General features: G+C 38.4%; 1 protein-coding gene across 3 annotated transcripts in view; it reads right to left on the reverse strand.

Moving 5' to 3' along the window:
- THOC5 (THO complex subunit 5) overlaps positions 1 to 22,305 on the reverse strand; it is a 53,774-nt gene that overhangs the window by 19,705 nt on the left and 11,764 nt on the right. For 2 of the 3 annotated variants that reach the window (XM_053702181.1, XM_053702183.1), the window contains 12 exons: positions 20,899 to 21,012; positions 20,568 to 20,665; positions 19,583 to 19,729; positions 18,808 to 18,922; positions 18,524 to 18,656; positions 17,978 to 18,013; positions 17,282 to 17,359; positions 17,076 to 17,116; positions 10,451 to 10,550; positions 10,255 to 10,363; positions 10,012 to 10,113; positions 9,749 to 9,845 (listed from right to left, as the gene is read on the reverse strand). In XM_053702181.1, coding sequence (XP_053558156.1) covers positions 9,749 to 9,845; positions 10,012 to 10,113; positions 10,255 to 10,363; positions 10,451 to 10,550; positions 17,076 to 17,116; positions 17,282 to 17,359; positions 17,978 to 18,013; positions 18,524 to 18,656; positions 18,808 to 18,922; positions 19,583 to 19,729; positions 20,568 to 20,665; positions 20,899 to 21,012 — 1,170 coding nt within the window. The remainder of the gene's footprint in view (positions 1 to 9,748; positions 9,846 to 10,011; positions 10,114 to 10,254; positions 10,364 to 10,450; positions 10,551 to 17,075; positions 17,117 to 17,281; positions 17,360 to 17,977; positions 18,014 to 18,523; positions 18,657 to 18,807; positions 18,923 to 19,582; positions 19,730 to 20,567; positions 20,666 to 20,898; positions 21,013 to 22,305) is intronic. The other variant, XM_053702184.1, reaches the window with a different exon arrangement.

Below are 22,305 nucleotides of genomic sequence, written 5' to 3' on the forward strand. Positions count from 1 at the left end.
GCAGCAAGGCTAGCAGCCTAACCCTCAGATATGGAGAACTAAAACATAATCCTCAAAATCTGAGAATATGCACTTTCTTGGTGGAAAACAACAATCCCATTCAACTCAAACATTTAGTACTGCCAATGAGAGCTGGATGGCAGACAGGATCAATTTTGAAATACATTTGTAATTGTTCTAAAAACTCAAAACCTGTGCAGCCTTTGCCCACTGAAGGGATTAGTGCCCCAGACAGCGGTTCTGCTTCTAGCAGCAAACTAAAACAGTAAAAACATAATTTATGTAAGAACTTACCTGATAAATTAATTTCTTTCATATTAGCAAGAGTCCATGAGCTAGTGACGTATGGGATATACATTCCTACCAGGAGGGGCAAAGTTTCCCAAACCTCAAAATGCCTATAAATACACCCCTCACCACACCCACAATTCAGTTTAACGAATAGCCAAGAAGTGGGGTGATAAAAAAGTGCGAAAGCATATAAAATAAGGAATTGGAATAATTGTGCTTTATACAAAAATCATAACCACCACAAAAAAAGGGCGGGCCTCATGGACTCTTGCTAATATGAAAGAAATGAATTTATCAGGTAAGTTCTTACATAAATTATGTTTTCTTTCATGTAATTAGCAAGAGTCCATGAGCTAGTGACGTATTGGATAATGACTACCCAAGATGTGGATCTTTCCACACAAGAGTCACTAGAGAGGGAGGGATAAAATAAAGACAGCCAATTCCTGCTGAAAATAATCCACACCCAAAATAAAGTTTAATGAAAAACATAAGCAGAAGATTCAAACTGAAACCGCTGCCTGAAGTACTTTTCTACCAAAAACTGCTTCAGAAGAAGAAAATACATCAAAATGGTAGAATTTAGTAAAAGTATGCAAAGAGGACCAAGTTGCTGCTTTGCAAATCTGATCAATCGAAGCTTCATTCCTAAACGCCCAGGAAGTAGAAACTGACCTAGTAGAATGAGCTGTAATCCTTTGAGGCGGAGTTTTACCCGACTCGACATAGGCAAGATGAATTAAAGATTTCAACCAAGATGCCAAAGAAATGGCAGAAGCTTTCTGGCCTTTTCTAGAACCGGAAAAGATAACAAATAAACTAGAAGTCTTTCGTAAAGACTTAGTAGCTTCAACATAATATTTCAAAGCTCTAACAACATCCAAAGAATGCAAAGATTTCTCCTTAGAATTCTTAGGATTAGGACATAATGAAGGAACCACAATTTCTCTACTAATGTTGTTGGAATTCACAACTTTAGGTAAAAATTCAAAAGAAGTTCGCAACACCGCCTTATCCTGATGATAAATCAGAAAAGGAGACTCACAAGAAAGAGCAGATAATTCAGAAACTCTTCTGGCAGAAGAGATTGCCAAAAGGAACAAAACTTTCCAAGAAAGTAAATTTAATGTCCAATGAATGCATAGGTTCAAACGGAGGAGCTTGAAGAGCCCCCAGAACCAAATTCAAACTCCAAGGAGGAGAAATTGACTTAATGACAGGTTTTATACGAACCAAAGCTTGTACAAAACAATGAATATCAGGAAGAATAGCAATCTTTCTGTGAAAAAGAACAGAAAGAGCAGAGATTTGACCTTTCAAGGAACTTGCGGACAAACCCTTATCTAAACCATCCTGAAGAAACTGTAAAATTCTCGGTATTCTAAAAGAATGCCAAGAAAAATGATGAGAAAGACACCAAGAAATATAGGTCTTCCAGACTCTATAATATATCTCTCTAGATACAGATTTACGCGCCTGTAACATAGTATTAATCACATAGTCAGAGAAACCTCTTTGACCAAGAATCAAGCGTTCAATCTCCATACCTTTAAATTTAAGGATTTCAGATCCTGATGGAAAAAAGGACCTTGCGACAGAAGGTCTGGTCTTAACGGAAGAGTCCACGGTTGGCAAGAAGCCATCCGGACAAGATCCGCATACCAAAACCTGTGAGGCCATGCCGGAGCTACCAGCAGAACAAACGAGCATTCCTTCAGAATCTTGGAGATTACTCTTGGAAGAAGAACTAGAGGCGGAAAGATATAGGCAGGATGATACTTCCAAGGAAGTGATAATGCATCCACTGCCTCCGCCTGAGGATCCCGGGATCTGGATAGATACCTGGGAAGTTTCTTGTTTAGATGAGACGCCATCAGATCTATTTCTGGAAGTTCCCACATTTGAACAATCTGAAGAAATACCTCTGGGTGAAGAGACCATTCGCCCGGATGCAACGTTTGGCGACTGAGATAATCCGCTTCCCAATTGTCTATACCTGGGATATGAACCGCAGAGATTAGACAGGAGCTGGATTCCGCCCAAACCAGAATTCGAGATACTTCTTTCATAGCCAGAGGACTGTGAGTCCCTCCTTGATGATTGATGTATGCCACAGTTGTGACATTGTCTGTCTGAAAACAAATGAACGATTCTCTCTTCAGAAGAGGCCAAAACTGAAGAGCTCTGAAAATTGCACGGAGTTCCAAAATATTGATCGGTAATCTTACCTCCTGAGATTCCCAAACTCCTTGTGCTATCAGAGATCCCCACACTGCTCCCCAACCTGTGAGACTTGCATCTGTTGAAATTACAGTCCAGGTCGGAAGCACAAAAGAAGCCCCCTGAATTAAACGATGGTGATCTGTCCACCACGTTAGAGAGTGTTGTACAATCGGTTTTAAAGATATTAATTGAGATATCTTTGTGTAATCCTTGCACCATTGATTCAGCATACAGAGCTGAAGAGGTCGCATGTGAAAACGAGCAAAGGGGATCGCGTCCGATGCAGCAGTCATAAGACCTAGAATTTCCATGCATAAGGCTACCGAAGGGAATGATTGTGACTGAAGATTTCGACAAGCTGAAATCAATTTTAGACGTCTCTTGTCTGTTAAAGACAGAGTCATGGACACTGAATCTATCTGGAAACCCAGAAAGGTTACCCTTGTCTGAGGAATCAATGAACTTTTTGGTAAATTGATCCTCCAACCATGATCTTGAAGAAACAACACAAGTCGATTCGTATGAGATTCTGCTAAATGTAAAGACTGAGCAAGTACCAAGATATCGTCCAAATAAGGAAATACCACAATACCCTGTTCTCTGATTACAGACAGAAGGGCACCGAGAACCTTTGTAAAAATTCTTGGAGCCGTAGCTAGGCCAAACGGCAGAGCCACAAACTGGTAATGCTTGTCCAGAAAAGAGAATCTCAGGAACTGATAATGATCTGGATGAATCGGAATATGCAGATATGCATCCTGTAAATCTATTGTGGACATATAATGCCCTTGCTGAACAAAAGGCAAGATAGCCCTTATAGTTACCATTTTGAACGTTGGTATCCTTACATAACGATTCAATATTTTTAGATCCAGAACTGGTCTGAAGGAATTCTCCTTCTTTGGTACAATGAAGAGATTTGAATAAAACCCCATCCCCTGTTCCAGAACTGGAACCGGCATAATTACTCCAGCCAACTCTAGATCTGAAACACAATTCAGAAATGCTTGAGCTTTCACTGGATTTACTGGGACACGGGAAAGAAAAAATCTCTTTGCAGGAGGTCTCATCTTGAAACCAATTCTGTACCCTTCTGAAACAATGTTCTGAATCCAAAGATTGTGAACAGAATTGATCCAAATTTCTTTGAAAAAACGTAACCTGCCCCCTACCAGCTGAGCTGGAATGAGGGCCGCACCTTCATGTGGACTTAGAAGCAGGCTTTGCCTTTCTAGAAGGCTTGGATTTATTCCAGACTGGAGATGGTTTCCAAACTGAAACTGCTCCTGAGGATGAAGGATCAGGCTTTTGTTCTTTGTTGAAACGAAAGGAACGAAAACGATTATTAGCCCTGTTTTTACCCTTAGATTTTTTATCCTGTGGTAAAAAAGTTCCTTTCCCACCAGTAACAGTTGAAATAATAGAATCCAACTGAGAACCAAATAATTTGTTACCCTGGAAAGAAATGGAAAGTAGAGTTGATTTAGAAGCCATAAAGCTCTTCTAGCTAAAATAGCTAGAGACATAAACCTGACATCAACTCTGATAATATCAAAAATGGCATCACAGATAAAATTATTAGCATGCTGAAGAAGAATAATAATATTATGAGAATCATGATCCGTTACTTGTTGCGCTAAAGTTTCCAACCAAAAAGTTGAAGCTGCAGCAACATCAGCCAATGATATAGCAGGTCTAAGAAGATTACCTGAACACAGATAAGCTTTTCTTAGAAAGGATTCAATTTTCCTATCTAAAGGATCCTTAAACGAAGTACCATCTGACGTAGGAATAGTAGTACGTTTAGCAAGGGTAGAAATAGCCCCATCAACTCTAGGGATTTTGTCCCAAAATTCTAATCTGTCAGACGGCACAGGATATAATTGCTTAAAACGTTTAGAAGGAGTAAATGAATTACCCAATTTATCCCATTCTTTAGAAATTACTTCAGAAATAGCATTAGGAACAGGAAAAACTTCTGGAATAACCACAGGAGATTTAAATACCTTATCTAAACGTTGAGAATTAGTATCAAGAGGACCAGAATCCTCTATTTCTAAAGCAATTAGTACTTCTTTAAGTAAAGAACGAATAAATTCCATTTTAAATAAATATGAAGATTTTTCAGCATCAATCTCTGAGACAGAATCCTCTGAACCAGAAGAGTCATCAGAATCAGAATGATGATGTTCATTTAAAAATTCATCTGTAGGGAGAGAAGTTTTAAAAGATTTTTTATGTTTTCTAGAAGGAGAAATAACAGACATAGCCTTCTTGATGGATTCAGAAACAAAATCTCTTATGTTATCAGGAACATTCTGCACCTTAGATGTTGAAGGAACTGCAACAGGCAATGGTACATTACTAAAGGAAATATTATCTGCATTAACAAGTTTGTCATGACAATCAACACAAACAACAGCCGGAGGAATAGCTACCAAAAGTTTACAGCAGATACACTTAGCTTTGGTAGTTCCAGCACTAGACAGCAATTTTCCTGAAGTATCTTCTGACTCAGATGCAACGTGAGACATCTTGCAATATGTAAGAGAAAAAACAACATATAAAGCAAAATTGATCAAATTCCTTAAATGACAGTTTCAGGAATGGGAAAAAATGCCAAAGAACAAGCTTCTAGCAACCAGAAGCAATGAAAAATGAGACTTAAATAATGTGGAGACAAAAGCGACGCCCATATTTTTTTAGCGCCAAATAAGACGCCCACATTATTTGGCGCCTAAATGCTTTTGGCGCCAAAAATGACGCCACATCCGGAACGCCGACATTTTTGGCGCAAAAGAACGTCAAAAAATGACGCAACTTCCGGCGACACGTATGACGCCGGAAACGGAAAAGATTTTTTGCGCCAAAAAAGTCCGCGCCAAGAATGACGCAATAAAATGAAGCATTTTCAGCCCCCGCGAGCCTAACAGCCCACAGGGAAAAAAAGAGTCAAATTTTTAAGGTAATAAAAAATGTTTGATTCAAATGCATTATCCCAAATATGAAACTGACTGTCTGAAAATAAGGAATGTTGAACATCCTGAGTCAAGGCAAATAAATGTTTGAATACATATATTTAGAACTTTATAAACAAAGTGCCCAACCATAGCTTAGAGTGTCACAGAAAATAAGATTTACTTACCCCAGGACACTCATCTACATGTTTGTAGAAAGCCAAACCAGTACTGAAACGAGAATCAGCAGAGGTAATGGTATATAAATAAGAGTATATCGTCGATCTGAAAAGGGAGGTAAGAGATGAATCTCTACGACCGATAACAGAGAACCTATGAAATAGACCCCGTAGAAGGAGATCACTGCATTCAAATAGGCAATACTCTCCTCACATCCCTCTGACATTCACTGCACGCTGAGAGGAAAACCGGGCTCCAACTTGCTGCGGAGCGCATATCAACGTAGAATCTAGCACAAACTTACTTCACCACCTCCATAGGAGGCAAAGTTTGTAAAACTGAATTGTGGGTGTGGTGAGGGGTGTATTTATAGGCATTTTGAGGTTTGGGAAACTTTGCCCCTCCTGGTAGGAATGTATATCCCATACGTCACTAGCTCATGGACTCTTGCTAATTACATGAAAGATACATACATTAGGTCAGAAACCTATAAAAAAGGTAAAAACAAAGTGAAGCAACACCATAAATAGAAGGCTCTGGCTGGGAGCAAACTGGTAAAACAGTGTTAGTCATAGCCTTAGAGAATGTAAGACAGTAAACTAATAACGAGAATACCTTTATTTGTTGTAAGGACAAAAACTGTGGATCTGCCCTCAAAATGGGGACAGTCCTATGACCCATATAAAGGTGAGAATCAATTACAAGAGAAAAGATGAAATCATGTAAAGCACAAAAGCAATGCACATAGCCATAAGCATCTTAAAGGGACATTGTACACTAGATTCTTCTCCGCATAAATGTTTTGTAGATGATCCATTTATATAGCACATCTGGGAGTGTTTTTTTAAATGTATAGTTTTGCTTATTTTTTTTAATAACATTGTGATGATTTTCAGACTCCTAACCAAGCCCCACAGTGTCAGATGTATACGTGCGCTTACAGATACCTGCTGGCTCCTGTTTATGTTATCTGTCTTTTCATATGCAGTTTTTGTTTTTCCAGCCCTTCAACGGTGCTAAACTGGGAGCTTCTAAGTAAGGTTTTACAAAGTTTTATACTGGATTTTTAGATCAGTATCTGTGCATATTATTCTTTATAGTAGTGTCTATTACATGCAGTTATATGAAAATTGGTGTATACCGTCCCTTTAAAAGTAAGGTGTACTGTAACACAATCAAAAAGTGACAGGATATACAATGCAGTAATACAATACCACAACAACATGATTACAAAAGTAATACCATAATGGATCATAATAGTATTAAGTTAATACAGATTTGCGGTACACTGGTAATACCTTCTAAAATCCAAACGATACATAAATAAGTTAAATAGTAGATGTATAGAATACTGAATCACCACACTGTATAAGTGCCGCTATACCGTCTGATATAAGTGTCCCAAACGTTTAACTGAGCAAAGAAAATACTAAATACCTTAAAAAAAAAGCTCTCCTGCTCTAGGTACAGTGGCATTTAACCCCCTCCTGCAGAGTCGCTATGTGAAGGTAAGCATGGCCGTACCGGAATATGGTCGTCACCATTAAAGGAGGAGGAAGCTTTAAAAAGCACATGCAAAACACTAGTTCTAACACCTTCATTATCAGATAATTACACCCATGCAGCACTCTGTAATAATAAGAGCTTAAGGGGGTAATGTCCTTAAAAGGGCAACAGTGTAAAATGTAAAAAATAACATAAAAATAGCACATATGATTATATAGGCTAATAAACATCCTAATATTACACAGAATATCAGCAACCAACACTAATTCTTGTGTAATATGGGCTATGAATTACTCTATGTGAGTGTGCTAATAGCCTGTAATGTGTGACAACTGATTTTAACCTAAAAACCACCTGCAGATGCAATAGATTGCCCATCCTGGACTGTAACTAACAGTAGAGGATATACAGAGGGAGTACATCTTCATGGCCAGATAGGAGGAACTATCCCAGCGACACCTGTGGTAGGCTTGTGACCAAAACTCCATAGAAAAGATTTACATTGCACAGCCAGTACTCTCCTAGGTCCCGCTCTTCCGGGAACTATCCATTGAGGGAAAAGTTGGGATTAATATCCCTATAAATCTTCAATAAATCCTTAACACCTCTATCCTTGCCTTCTCCTTTGCGAGGCAAAGAACTACTGGGAGGGAAAGGGAAGTATGAGGGATATTGGATGCTTTGTTGTGGGGTGTCTTTGCCTCCTCCTGGTGGCCAGGATATGACTTTCCACAAGGATTTTTGTTGACTATCACCACCATAGAAAGAAACAAGACATCCTGCAAACAGTGTGCTCAGGAAAAAGAGGACAATCTTTTTTTTTTTTCTTCACTACTATGATCTCAATAATATAGGTCAATAATATTGAGTAAAATATCAAAATACAACCAACCCCCCCGCACAAAAACCAACCCCAAATCAATATACAGTAAAAACTCAGTTAACCAGAACTCAAGCAACCAGAAAAAAAAAAAATCAAAGATACTGTACATTAAAATTAACACTAATTTTGCTCTGCTGCTTCCTTTCTCTATAGTGGGATCTCAAAGGTGAAAGCAAGCCCTTTTAATAAAATCAGACCATACATAACTGCTCTTAAAAGTTGTGAGCACAAGGCTGTCTGATAATTAGACATCACGCTGCCACTGGGTGCCCGGGACTGAACAGAGGCAGAATTAATATTAATTAATAATTTGCTTTTATTTACTGCATTTAAATATTAACATCAACTAAATACAGTGTTTATAGTATAGTATGGGTTATATAACCTAGTTAGGCCTATTGTTAATAGTAACTCTCAAGCAACCAGAAACTACACTTATCCGGAATCTACCAATCTCCATGGGTGCCGGTTAACTGGGAATTTACTGTATGTGAAAAATATAAATTCCACATTTTAAAGCCAATAACAGTCTGGGTATTTCCACAGGTGCCAAGCGGAATACATCAGGTGAGCTACACAAACGCCAGTCACATGTGGCTATCAATCACGGCCATGTTCCATTGGAGAACTATAGCGTTCTGTGGCTCCTGAGGGGGACTTTGTGTACTTAACCCATTTGCAGGGGTTAAATGGATAATAAGCTAAGATTAGTAATACAAAAATATGGGGTTAAATAAGGTCTGTAGAATATTTTGGCCTTATAAACCAGGGAATATGGATTCTGTTTTTAGTAAAATAAAAATATTCTGTGCTGTTATTAATTTAGTGGCATTGATAAATAGAGTTCTACTGTGAGTGAGGAAAAGCACTAAAGGAATACATGTCATTCCACTTGATTGGAAAGATACACATTTATCTAAAACATTTGACTATTCTCAGAATAATAGGAAACAGCATAAAAACATAATTTAAGATTTTGGCGTGTACAACCAGTTTTAAATACCCTTCATATTAGGTTTCTTGTACATTGTGTACATTTGTTCAGTCAATAATTCCAACTATAGAACAGTGCTTTAAAGTGAAAGTCAATTTAAAATCTGCAAATAACGCTATGGATTCTACTACTATAATCCTATATAGTCGCTAACTTTTTTTTTATTTTATTCATGCCGAATTAAAACATTTATATTTTATTTTCCGTACCTTTTGTTAGCTTTCTCCGCCCCCTGCTAGATCTGGCTTTAGCAGTCTTATACATAAGAGCGGCCCCACCCGCTCTATATGTATTTATCCGTGCTCGTTCTCTTGAGTACAATATTTTGTGCATGCGCAATAATATGTTCTCTGCTCCGATACATGGGATATCTCTTTAGCACTTAAATGCGCATGCGGCTATCATGAACGCACATCGGATCATGGATGAACTTCTAGGATAGCCGCATGCGCATTTCAAAATGGGGGCATCGATCTAACGGTTTTTGATGCCCATGGGGGACCAATAAAGTTGTTATATTGGTATTAGTCACCGAAAAAAATCATCCGGGCGGAGGAATGGCGAACAAGTCTGGTGGCTTTAAAAGGTAAAGAAGTGGGGTTAAAAATAGAATTAGAAAAAAATCATAAATGAAAGTTCACTTATTTTTAAATGTATTTTATAACCAAATATAGTGATATACTAAAGTTGACTTTCACTGTAATATTTTTTTACCTGAGGCTGGTCTGTGGGGAAGCCGATTCCTCCCATTGCTTGCACCCATAAATAAGGGTGTCCCAGCTCTGAAATATAATCACTCAACGACAAAATCCTGTAAAGACATAAACATTTTTTTTAATTAGACTGCCCCTTGTTATAGAGCTTACTCTGCCCCAGTCAGAGCTGAATGTTTTATTCTATGCGGTGGTCAATTACCAAGCAACTGTTCATTTACTTTGCCTTCGTAGAAATTAGTAAAATAATGCAAAATAGCTCACCCTACTTTATCAAACTGGTATCTGTTGGCTGGATTTGGCGTTTTCTTCCCATCATCACCAGGATAAAGGCAGCTCAGCATTAAATCTGGATTTAAAAGTTCCCTAGTAAAAGAGAATGAGATGTACATTACAGCCAAATCAACCATCCAATTTGGGGATAATGCTTCACGGTTTAACTTTTCTTTAGATTTAAGCCTGATTCCCTGTCCTTGGTGAAGATTTTACACACTTCATATCACTTACCCTGCACTTATGGCACTTAAAAGCTCAATGGCTGTAATAACTTTGGCCTTAACAGTGAGGATATTGAGATTCATTAAAAAGTAGAAGTCCAGATGAAGTGCACTGCCATCTGCGAGATGATGAAATAAGACTGTTATTAGATAAAGCACAGTTTGCATGTACGCCAACATTACATACAGTTCCTGTGGTTAGTCACCTTTACACTTGACAACCAGAGACACACTCAGTGGATGTTTTTTCAACATCTCCTTCCTCTTATCGTCTAGCTGAACTCCTAAAGTTGGACGCCTTCGCTTCTAGGAAACCAAGAAGACAGTAAAAAGTAAAAAAAAAATAAAAAAACAGAATTTATGCTTACCTGATAAATTTCTCTCTTGCGATGTATCGAGTCCATGGATTCATCCATACTTGTGGGATATTCTCCTTCCTAACAGGAAGTGGCAAAGAGAGCACCCACAGCAGAGCTGTCTATATAGCTCCTCCCGTAGCTCCACCCCCCCAGTCATTCGACTGAAGGCTAGTAAGAAAAAGGAGAAACTATAGGGTGCAGAGGTGACTGAAGTTTTTTAAATAAAAATATACTACCTGTCTTAAACAGACAGGGCGGGCCGTGGACTCGATACATCGCAAGAGAAAGAAATTTATCAGGTAAGCATAAATTCTGTTTTCTCTTGCAAGATGTATCGAGTCCACGGATTCATCCATTACTTGTGGGATACCAATACCAAAGCTTTAGGACATGGATGAAGGGAGGGACAAGACAGGTACCTTAAACGGAAGGCACCACTGCTTTCAGAACCTTTCTCCCAAAAATAGCCTCCGAAGAAGCAAAAGTATCGAATTTGTAAAATTTGGAAAAAGTATGAAGCAAAGACCAAGTCGCCGCCTTACAAATCTGTTCAACAGAAGCCTCATTTTTAAAAGCCCATGTGGAAGCCACTGCTCTAGTAGAATGAGCAGTAATCCTTTCAGGAGGCTGCTGGCCAGCAGTCTCATAAGCCAAACGGATGATGCTTTTCAGCCAAAAAGAAAGAGGTAGCCGTAGCCTTTTGACCTCTCCGCTTACCAGAATAAACCACAAACAATGAAGATGTTTGACGGAAATCTTTAGTTGCTTGTAAGTAGAACTTTAAAGCACGAACCACATCAAGATTGTGCAAAAGACGTTCCTTCTTTGAAGAAGGATTAGGACACAGCGAAGGAACAACAATTTCCTGATTGCTATTCCTATTAGAAACAACCTTAGGAAGGAATCCAGGTTTGGTACGCAAAACCACCTTATCTGCATGGGAAACAAGGTAAGGTGAGTCACACTGTAAAGCAGATAACTCAGAAACTCTTCGAGCCAAAGAGATAGCTACTAAAAACAGAACTTTCCAAGATAGAAGCTTAATATCTATGGAATGCATAGGTTCAAACGGAACCCCTTGAAGAACTTTAAGAACTAAGTTTAGGCTCCATGGCGGAGCAACGGGTTTAAATACAGGCTTGATTCTGACTAAAGCCTGACTAAACGCCCGAACGTCTGACAGACATTTGTGTAAAAGAATAGACAAAGCAGATATCTGTCCTTTTAAGGAGCTAGCTGATAATCCCTTCTCCAATCCTTCTTGGAGAAAAGACAATATCCTAGGTATCCTAATCTTACTCCATGAGTAACTCTTGGATTCACACCAAGAAAGATATTTTCGCCATATCTTATGATAAATTTTCCTGGTAACAGGCTTTCTAGCCTGAATCAGGGTATCAATGACCGACTCAAAGAAACCACGCTTTGATAAAATCAGGGGTTCAATCTCCAAGCAGTCAGAAGCAGAGAAATTAGATTTGGATGCTTGAATGGACCTTAGATTAGAAGGTCCTGCCTCATTGGCAGAGTCCACGGTGGAACAGATGACATGTCCACTAGTTCTGCATAGCAAGTCCTGCGCGGCCACGCAGGTGCTATCAGAATCACTGAAGCTCTCTCCTGCTTGATTCTGGCAACCAGACGTGGGAGGAGAGGAAACGGTGGAAATACATAGGCCAGATTGAAGGACCAGGGCACTGCTAGAGCATCTATCAGTACCGCCTGGGGATCCCGGGACCTGGACCCGTAACAAGGAAGCTTGGCATTCTGACGGGACGCCATCAGATCCAATTCTGGTGTGCCCCATAGCCGAGTCAGCTGGGCAAATATTTCCGGATGGAGCTCCCACTCCCCCGGATGGAAAGTCTGACGACTTAGGAAATCCGCCTCCCAGTTCTCTACCCCTGGGATATGGATTGCTGAAAGATGGCAAGAGTGAGTCTCCGCCCATTGGATTATTTTGTTTACTTCCATCATCGCTAGAGAACTCCGTGTTCCTCCTTGATGATTAATATAAGCTACAGTCGTGATGTTGTCCGACTGAAATCTGATGAATCCCAGGCCCAGGGATCGTGAACATCTCTTGCCCAAGCCTGAGCAAAGAGAGAGAGTCTGCCCCTACTAGGGGCAGACTCCCCTTGCAGCAGGGGAAGCTGAAGCGGGACCACCCTTGAAGTTCCGAAAGGAACGAAAATTATTTAGTTTGGTCCTCATTTTATTTGTTTTATCCTGAGGGAGGGCGTGGCCTTTCCCTCCAGTGATGTCTGAAATCTCTTTCAGTTCAGGCCCGAATAGGGTCTTTCCTTTGAAAGGGATGTTCAAAAGTTTAGATTTTGATGACACATCAGCAGACCAGGACTTAAGCCATAACGCCCTGCGTGCTAAAATGGCAAAACCTGAATTCTTTGCCGTTAATTTAGCCAGTTGGAAAGCGGCATCTGTAATGAAAGAATTAGCCAACTTAAGGGCCTTAATTCTATCCATAATATCCTCTAATGGAGTCTCCATCTTAAGAGCCTCTTCTAGAGCCTTGAACCAGAAAGCAGCTGCAGTAGTTACAGGAACAATGCACGCAATAGGTTGGAGAAGAAAACCTTGATGAACAAAAATTTTCTTTAGGAGACCCTCTAATTTTTTATCCATAGGATCTTTGAAAGCACAACTGTCTTCGACAGGTATAGTTGTACGCTTAGCGAGAGTAGAAATAGCTCCCTCCACCTTAGGAACCGTCTGCCACGAGTCCCGCATGGTGTCAGATATGGGAAACATTTTCTTAAAAACAGGAGGGGGAGCGAACGGTATACCTGGTCTATCCCACTCCTTAGTAACAATATTCGCAATCCTCTTAGGGACTGGAAAAACATCAATGTAAACAGGAACCTCTAAGTATTTGTCCATTTTACACAATTTCTCTGGGACCACTATAGGGTCACAATCATCCAGAGTCGCTAATACCTCCCTGAGCAACAAGCGGAGGTGTTCAAGCTTAAATTTAAAGGCCGTCATATCAGAATCTGTCTGAGGGAGCATCCTTCCTGAATCAGAAATCTCTCCCTCAGATAGCAAATCCCTTACCCCTACTTCAGAACATTGTGAGGGTATATCGGATACTGCTACTAAAGCGTCAGAAGGCTCAGCATTTGTTCTTAACCCAGAGATGTCACACTTTCCTTGTAAACCAGGCAGTTTAGATAAAACCTCTATGAGGGTTGTATTCATAACTGTGGCCATGTCTTGTAAGGTAAATGAAGGCGACGCACTAGAGGTACTTGGCGTCACTTGTGCGGGCGTTACTAGTTGTGACACTTGGGGAGATGCGGGCGTTACTGGTTGTGACATTTGGGGAGAGCTAGATGGCAAACCCTCATTTCCTTCTGTCTGAGAATCATCTATTGCTATATTTTTAAGTGCTATAATATGCTCTTTATAATTTATAGACATATCAGTGCAAGTGGGACACATTCTAAGAGGGGGTTCCACAATGGCTTCTAAACACATTGAACAAGGATTTTCCTTGGTGTCAGACATGTTAAACAGGCTAGTAATGAAACAAGCAAGCTTGGAAAACACTTTATTCAAAGTAAATAATACTTAGAAAAAAAAGTTACTGTGCCTTTAAGAGAAAAAAAGATGCACAAACTCTGCAAAACAGTGTAAAAAAGCAGTAAACTTTACGAAATTTTTAAAGTAGAATCATAAAGCCTTAGTAAGTTTGCACAGCCAGCCAAATAAAAGATTAACTCCTTAATGTAAAAACCGGATTGACAAAACGTCAAAAACCGGTATAAAAACGTTCAGCACCTTGCCACAGCTCTGCTGTGGCGCCTACCTGCCCTTTAGGATAGATTTGTGGGGAAAAAACTTCTTTTAGGCCCTCAAACACAGCAGGACCCTCTGGAGAAGCAGCTGGATGTCTTCTGTGTAAAAGAAACTGCGCAACTGAGGCGCGAAAATAGGCCCCTCCCACCTCACTCAATGTTAGTGGGGCCTAAAAGAAACACACCAAAGTGTTTCCAAACTAGCCATGTGGGTTAATAACCCTTAAATAAGCCACAATGACCCTTAAAGTCCCTCAAAAAACGTTAAGTTTTCAATAAAAAAACATTTTTCCTATAAGTGTCACCAGTAACAAATGAGCCCTTTATGCAAGCTGGGATTCTATACTAAGTGTCTGAATACAGCTTACCCTTCCCTCATGGGGATATTGCCAGCCTTTTCTAGAATTAACACAGTCTATCTAGAAAAAAATTGACTGAACATACCTCAATGCAGCTTAGCATGCAAACCGTTCCCCCAACTGAAGTTTTCCTGTACTCCTCAGCCTTAGTGAGAACAGCAGTGGATCTTAGTTACAAAGTGCTAAGATCATCATCCTCCTTGCAGAAATCTTCATCCCTTTTCTGCCAAAGAGTGAATAGTACACAAGGGTACCATTTAAAATAAACGTTTGCTTGAGAAAATAAAAACTAACATTTTTGTCACCACTTACTTTACCCTTCCTAGTACTTAGAGTAGGCAAAGAGAATGACTGGGGGAGTGGAGCTAAGGGAGGAGCTATATAAACAGCTCTGCTGTGGGTGCTCTCTTTGCCACTTAGGAAGGAGAATATCCCACAAGTATGGCTGAATCCGTGGACTCAATACATGTGGCAAGAGAAATGACCACAAATAAACATGTTTTTTGCTAAATTTAGAACAAATTACACATTTCGTTCACATTTTTAAAGAATCGCACAGCAATAATTGCTACATTAAAATACAATAAACAAGGAAAGTGCTACATTTTACAGAAAAAGTGTTTTCACAGTATTTAAATGTCATTTTTTTAAGGGTTATAAATGTCTGCTGTATATTTCAAAATGGCATTTTTGAAATATTATAGTATTTTCAAGAATGCTGTTCTGAAAATGTATCAATGCTTAAAAGCTGTTAGCTGGAACACTACATGGTCAGACATATTACATCCAAGAAATTAAGCTTCACCTGTCTAGTCTAGTGAACACGCTGAAATTAACAACAAGGAAAAGCTTTGGACCATACAAATTTTACTCATGTTTACAGAAGTACATTTAGACCCTTCGTGAGGATCCAAATTCGGAAGAAGCAGCTTGTGCCCTTCGGATATTTTCTTAGCCGGATAGAATCCTGTAAAAAAGATACCCACACTAAAATCTGTGCAAATCCATATCGTAGAGTGGGGATCTTTTACAAGAATCAATCCAGCTACGAAAATACCCGAAGGAAACAACCTCTAGAAATATAAGTTACTCAAACCCTTTCTCTATTTTACTCTTATTCATGATCTTTGAGTAGAGTAAACATTGTATAATGACCATAATAACATTATATTGTAACAATTGAAACTTAAAAATGTAAATATATAGCATTCAAATTATTTAGCTTTTCTAAATATAAACAGCCTCCCTATTGTCAAAAGTTAATGATGTCAGCTTCTATATTTAAAACTTAAGGGACTCTTGTTCGCAAATTGAATATCCAAAACACCTCTCTTTTAGCAAGTGCAACTTCTATGCCCCCCCAAATCTTGGAGGTCTATTAACCTTCTCAATAACACACCATTTGGAATATAGTGTGTAGAGCTTTGATGCCTGTCAAGGTGAGAGGCCAAAGCTGAACAATGCAACTTGTTGTTTATATCATTAAGGTATTTAAAAATTTGCTTGCGGAACTCACATATGATGGGCCCAACATATTGGCACTTACAGTGTTGGCACCAAATGAGATTAACAAATTTGCTTCTGCAATTGGTGCAAGAGTCAAGCATATATCATTTTTGTGTAACAGATGATTGAAAATGTGTGCAAACCATTACATGATCACATGCTTTACAAGGCCAGTCACCATTTAGCAAGAATACTATTTAAATATGCTTCAAATCTGACCCACTTTTGGCCCAAAAGATCAGAAAGAGATAAAATCAATCAAGTCTGTGTTCTCATTTATACTTGTCTCTTCAACAAAAATAGGCTAGCACAGTTAAAGCGGAGTTTTAGAGTAGGACAGATAGTAGGTAAAAGTAAGCCCTAAAGGCTGAAATGAGTGCCTCTCCCCATCTCTGCTTAGATTAGTAAGAAGTGAACATAATAAATGCACATAAGGTGAAAGCAGCACTATAACAAACAAAAACTTGTACTGGAGTGTATCATCATGGGAAAAAGATTCTTCATCTCCAAGGAAAATCTTAATACATCTTTGAATCAAAGAAGAAAGGTTTAGTGAGAGGCTTTTTGTAAAAAAGATAAGCTACTGAGGTCATCAGCAATGGGGATAAATACAATTAAAATGTTAGCTGGTATTTGATGTGCGTCTTACAACAAATTGTAATGAACTACTGAGAAACAAGTACAATATGAAGCAGCATGTGTCTTGCAATAGCACAGCAGTCACCCATAATGTACATATATCTGAAACTGATCACATTGCATATGCATGTACAGCATATGTCTTCTCACCGTTGTCTGCTCCTCCTCTGCATCTGAATCGCTCTCATCATCTGTAAGTACAGACCGAAGGCATTTTAATTTGCTGTTCATAATTCTACCAGTAACGAAACATGCATATCTTTACTTGGCATGAGTAGAACACCAAGCTCAAGCACCCACCTGTCTGCTCGTCATTGAGATAAAGGTTATAGATCCCAAAAGGCTGGTGCACTCACCTTGAGAATCTTCAGGAGGTTTGAATAAAGCTCTTGCCTCTTCCACACTTCCTTCTATGGTAACCACCAACTTCTTGTCTACAAGAAGAGATGAGTGGGAGGGTTACAAACACAAATACACCCAATAAACAGAACACTGATAACTCTCAAGTATTGTCATTATTATATGGCAGACAAGCATGAACAGATCTAACACACACAGCACGAAAATAATGTGCACCAAAATGTTGATCTGTTATTGCTAGAGACACTGGTCAACTCCACTAGATGCATTCATAGTTACCCTATAAAAAAAAAAAAAAACACATTCAATTTGTATTTAAAAAAAATTCAAGCAATGAAATCATGGTGTATTGTGCAATACTGCGGTTATCAAAAGTTTAAATTATTGTTTGGCCCTTTCTGTAGAACGGTACTACTGATATTTTAGTGAGATGTGTGGCAGTGTGATTCAATTATGCATGTGCTTAGCATAAGAAAATCGAAGTTTATTTTGCAAAACTGATGTTCGTTTAATGCAGTGATATTTCTAAAATACACTTTGCCTTCAGAGCCAAACCTGGGCGTCCATTACCTCATATCCAATATCTGTTTATGTAAAATGAATATGCAGTAAAATGTTGTAATTGAATTCATGGGAATAGGTACCCCACAACAACACAACTTTAAAAGATGAAGGCCGAGTGGCATACTCACCCTGCCTATAGGGCTGGGCAGAACTCTTCATGTGGGCTATGATTAGGGCAAAGGGCAAACAGGTGGAGAAAGCAAGACATGAATAAAGACAAAGAGTGAGTGAAAGAACGACGGGACAGGAACACACAGGGGCTAAAACAGAAGCATGCCATGAAAAAGAAGCTTTAAAAGAAACACAGAAATCTAGAGTATTGATGGCTGATTGAGAATAGGCTAACTTATTGATGGGCTTGAGATTAGCATGTAATCTCTGCTCCATTCCCCAAAGAAGCAATTTCTAAAATGTCCATTATCGCAGAATAATAAGCGAGAGATGAAAGTGTTCCACTAACATTTAACTGACACGTATCATGCACTCTTCTACAGTAAAAAAACAAAGTGCTTAATTTGAGCTATTCATACATGGAGTAAAAACAAACAAAAAAAGCCTAAAACTATTAGACTGTCTCATTTCAAAATTGATGAAATACATGTAAGTTAGAGACATACCAGCCAGCTAGTCCTTTAAACTGCAGAGTTTACAGTTACCATTCCTTGAGTACTTACCACATGCCTGGCTGTAGGCGCTGGTCTGTACAAACAGCACATAGAGTGGTGCTGGGAGGTGACGGGCTATCTCATACTGTTTGTGCATACAGTCAAACGGCATGGACAGATATTCTTGAACGGGCAGTGAGGCCTGTGGAGAATGGACAATCTCTGCTTTATACCATGCAGAAAGATGAACGAACACAGCATTCAATATGGTTAAGAAGAGCATAACCCAATTACAATATGCACAGGATCTATCAAAATATCAGTTCTGTTAAAAACCTAGTGCCTCACAGTACCTGCATAATGCTGTGCAGCTGAGGCTGCAGACTGCTCAAATATTCCTTCTTCACTTCTATCTCCTTCAGGATCTTCTCTTTGCTGGCCAAGCTATCCTTGTATTTCTCTGCCAGCCTGAGAAGCATGAAAATAAGAGTATATCATTAGGAGCAGGGAAGAAAAAGTAGTGTTTCTTGGTCAGATTTTTCTTAACAGATCCAACAGAACTGTATTTTGACCATAAATTCAACAATTTGTAACAAAATTCTGTGTCATATACTTAATGATTAAATAATTCCAAACATTTATGTGCTCAGAAGTCAATAGCCTTCACTTCTACAACACAGGAATTTACCTCCATGACTTTGCTACATTATAAAAATAGAACAGAGAACAATCCATCCTACTAACTCTGGTTCTTGGAATCCTGATTCCTAGGACCCACAGTACATAAATGTATATGGTTAGGCCCATCACCATTCATCGATGTAACCAACAAAAACAAGCTGCACATCACAGAAATGCTGTATGTATAAATATATATATTTATTTTTACACACACATATTATGTTACGGGGTGGAAATATATTACTATGGTTTACTAATCAGGGGTTAAAAGCTACTAGCCCAGACTAGTCCACTCAATTTCTAAGTTCAACATTATTAGATTCCTTCCAAGATTCTAGGAAAGGCAATTTTTGAGACACAGTGCAATATAGCACTGCATGACACAACATGAGCGTTTTGTCGGCAAAACACTCGTTTTCTAGTAAGAGGATTTTGTCAATCACAGACCTTTTTCTCTGCTCCAGCTCCCAGTCCAGACGAGCCAAAGTCTGCTGATGAGGGTCATTGAATGTAATATCTTGTTTGCTGATCTCAGGAGGAGCATCTTTGTAAAATTCTTCTACACTCACAAGCTCAATTTCTTCATGTTTTGATCTATGCAGAAGAAAACAATTTAAAATGTACATGAAAAGGGTGTTAATTAAACATTAATAGTTCAGACAGAGCATGCCATTTTAATAGATTTTTTTATATACTTTATAACACTGGTTTTCAACCATGTCCTCAGGCCTCCCCAACTAGCCAGGTTTTCTGGATTACCTTGGATGAGAGCAGGAAAAATGACCATGTTTACTAATGAGCTGATTATTTCACCTGTGCTCCAGTACAGATATCCACATAATGAGGCCTGAAGACTGGTTTTTAAACCTCTAAATTTCTGCCTGTTTCTAAGCCACTACAGACAGCCTCTTATAACATGCTTTTTTATTAGCTTTTCACAACAGGAGACTGCTAGTTCATGTGGGCCATATAGATAACATTGTGCACACGTCCATGGGTTGTACACAACACCGCACTAATTGGCTAAAATACAAGTCAATAGATCACAAATATCAGGGGGCTGTCAAAAGAGGCTTGGATACAAGGTAATCACAGAGGTTAAAAGTATATTAATATAACCATGTTGGCTGTGCAAAACTGGGGAATGGGTAATAAAGGGATTATCTTTTTAAACAATAAGATTTATGGAGTTGACTGTCCCTTTAAGTCAAGATTCTTAATGAACAACAAAAAAGGAACATTTAAGACAGAAGGATGATTTAAGATTATGATTATAAGACCAAGAGAATAGGAAACACTACCACTCTTAATATGAAACTGCGTAAGATCTAGGAGATTATAGCAAATATTTTACTGTCCCTTAAGGGGAAGCAATACGCCACTAACACAACATAATCAATACAGACATGTACTTAGGATATCTTGGACTCACTTGAATTCCAGACACTTGGTGATCTCTTTCTGAAGATGCATGACTTCATACAGTAGGTTCTGTAACTGCAGGTGATGTGCGTCAACCTTCTGTTTGGCCTAAAGTGTGATAAATAAATGAATGGTTGGCAATGGTATTTGAAATTAGCATGACTGTGTGACATTGGTTTTCTATTTATATGACACTAAAAGATATCTTACTTTTACAAGAATCTCTTGAAGTAAGATATCAATTCTCTTGCATAAACTAAAAGATATCAGTTCAAACTTACTTGGTTGAAAGAAAGGTCAAGGGACAGAGAAAAATATTTTTTTGAGAGATAGACCAGTACCTCATGAGTCTGGTCTCGTCCTTTCTTCAGTCTTATATGTGCAAGACGGTTTAGCTTTTTCAAAGTCATGAAGTGCACACAGCTTTGAACACGTTTCTCTTCAATCTCTGCAGCCTGAGAGAAAAGTTGAATACAGAAAAGTTAATAAAAATTGTAAATGTTGATTGCAATGTGCGTTTAAGAATGATATTCGAAAAAAATGACCAGACAACAAAACACTCCCTTTTTCATATACAAGTATTTAAGAAACAATTTAGTACAAGCAGCAGGTTTGATAGCGTGTATGCTTTTGTAGTCCCCAACAGCCACATGAGGAAAGTTAGAAGCTTTTTTTATTTTATTTTTTTATTAGCTATTTTTATTATTACTTATTAATTTATAAAACACAAACGTATTATTGATTAACTTACATAAGGACAAAATGGTGCGATATTAAAAGCCCATAAAACAAACATATTTCAACTTTTTTTTTTTTTTTTTTAATTCTTTTTATTGAGATTCATTCAGGGTATACAAACATGTATGTCAATATAAATCATTTAGGCAAGGTTACACAACGTAAAATGATTATCAGGGATCTAATTATCCTCAAACATAGACACAAGACAACTGCAAACGTTAATATGCACAAGTAATACCCACTAGACTGTACGCCTTCTAAAAATAAACCTTTTAAGGCCACTCTTGGACCTCATAATATCTCAGAATAAAATGTAACAGTATAGAAGGCAACTATAATCAGGAAGAGATCATTTTTGGATCTCAGATTGTTTTTTTGTTTTTTTTCCATAGAATAGATAACAATATATAAAGGTTTTATAATATAAACAGTATACAAAGCTTGTCTATGCAATATAAACAAAATATGAACAGATTTCCCCTGTGACACATAATAAAGTCGCTCATAAATCTTAATCCTTTTATATTAAGCTAGGGTCACCTGTGGGCCCTCAAAATAGTACCTTTGTCATGGGAAGGATTTAAAGGGGATATAGAGACAATAATATAAGGTTTCCATAAGATGCATTTTCTTTATGCTTAACTAATAAGCCGATGGGAGTATGGGGGGGGGGAGCATAATGTAGGGAAAACATGTGGTAACTCATGGACAATAGGAGACCACTTTTGGAACTCAGATTATGTATCTTAAGTTTCATATTTTATGTAATATAGAGCTTCCTCTTATTTCTGTAGTTTAATATGTAAAAAAAAAAAACAGGATAACATACGTATATATGTATCTCCCCTCAGGGGTAGTTATCACCACTGGATGATGACGGGAAAAGGATGTTGGATATGACCCATTCTATCATATAGAGTGGGAAAGGAGGAGGGGAGATATCTTTATATTTGAAAGGAGTCACCAAAGACTATATCATTCTATTATCTGAATAAAAGGGATATATT

Source organism: Bombina bombina, chromosome 2 (assembly GCF_027579735.1).
Source record: "Bombina bombina isolate aBomBom1 chromosome 2, aBomBom1.pri, whole genome shotgun sequence".
Classification (NCBI taxonomy): Eukaryota; Metazoa; Chordata; class Amphibia; order Anura; family Bombinatoridae; genus Bombina; species Bombina bombina.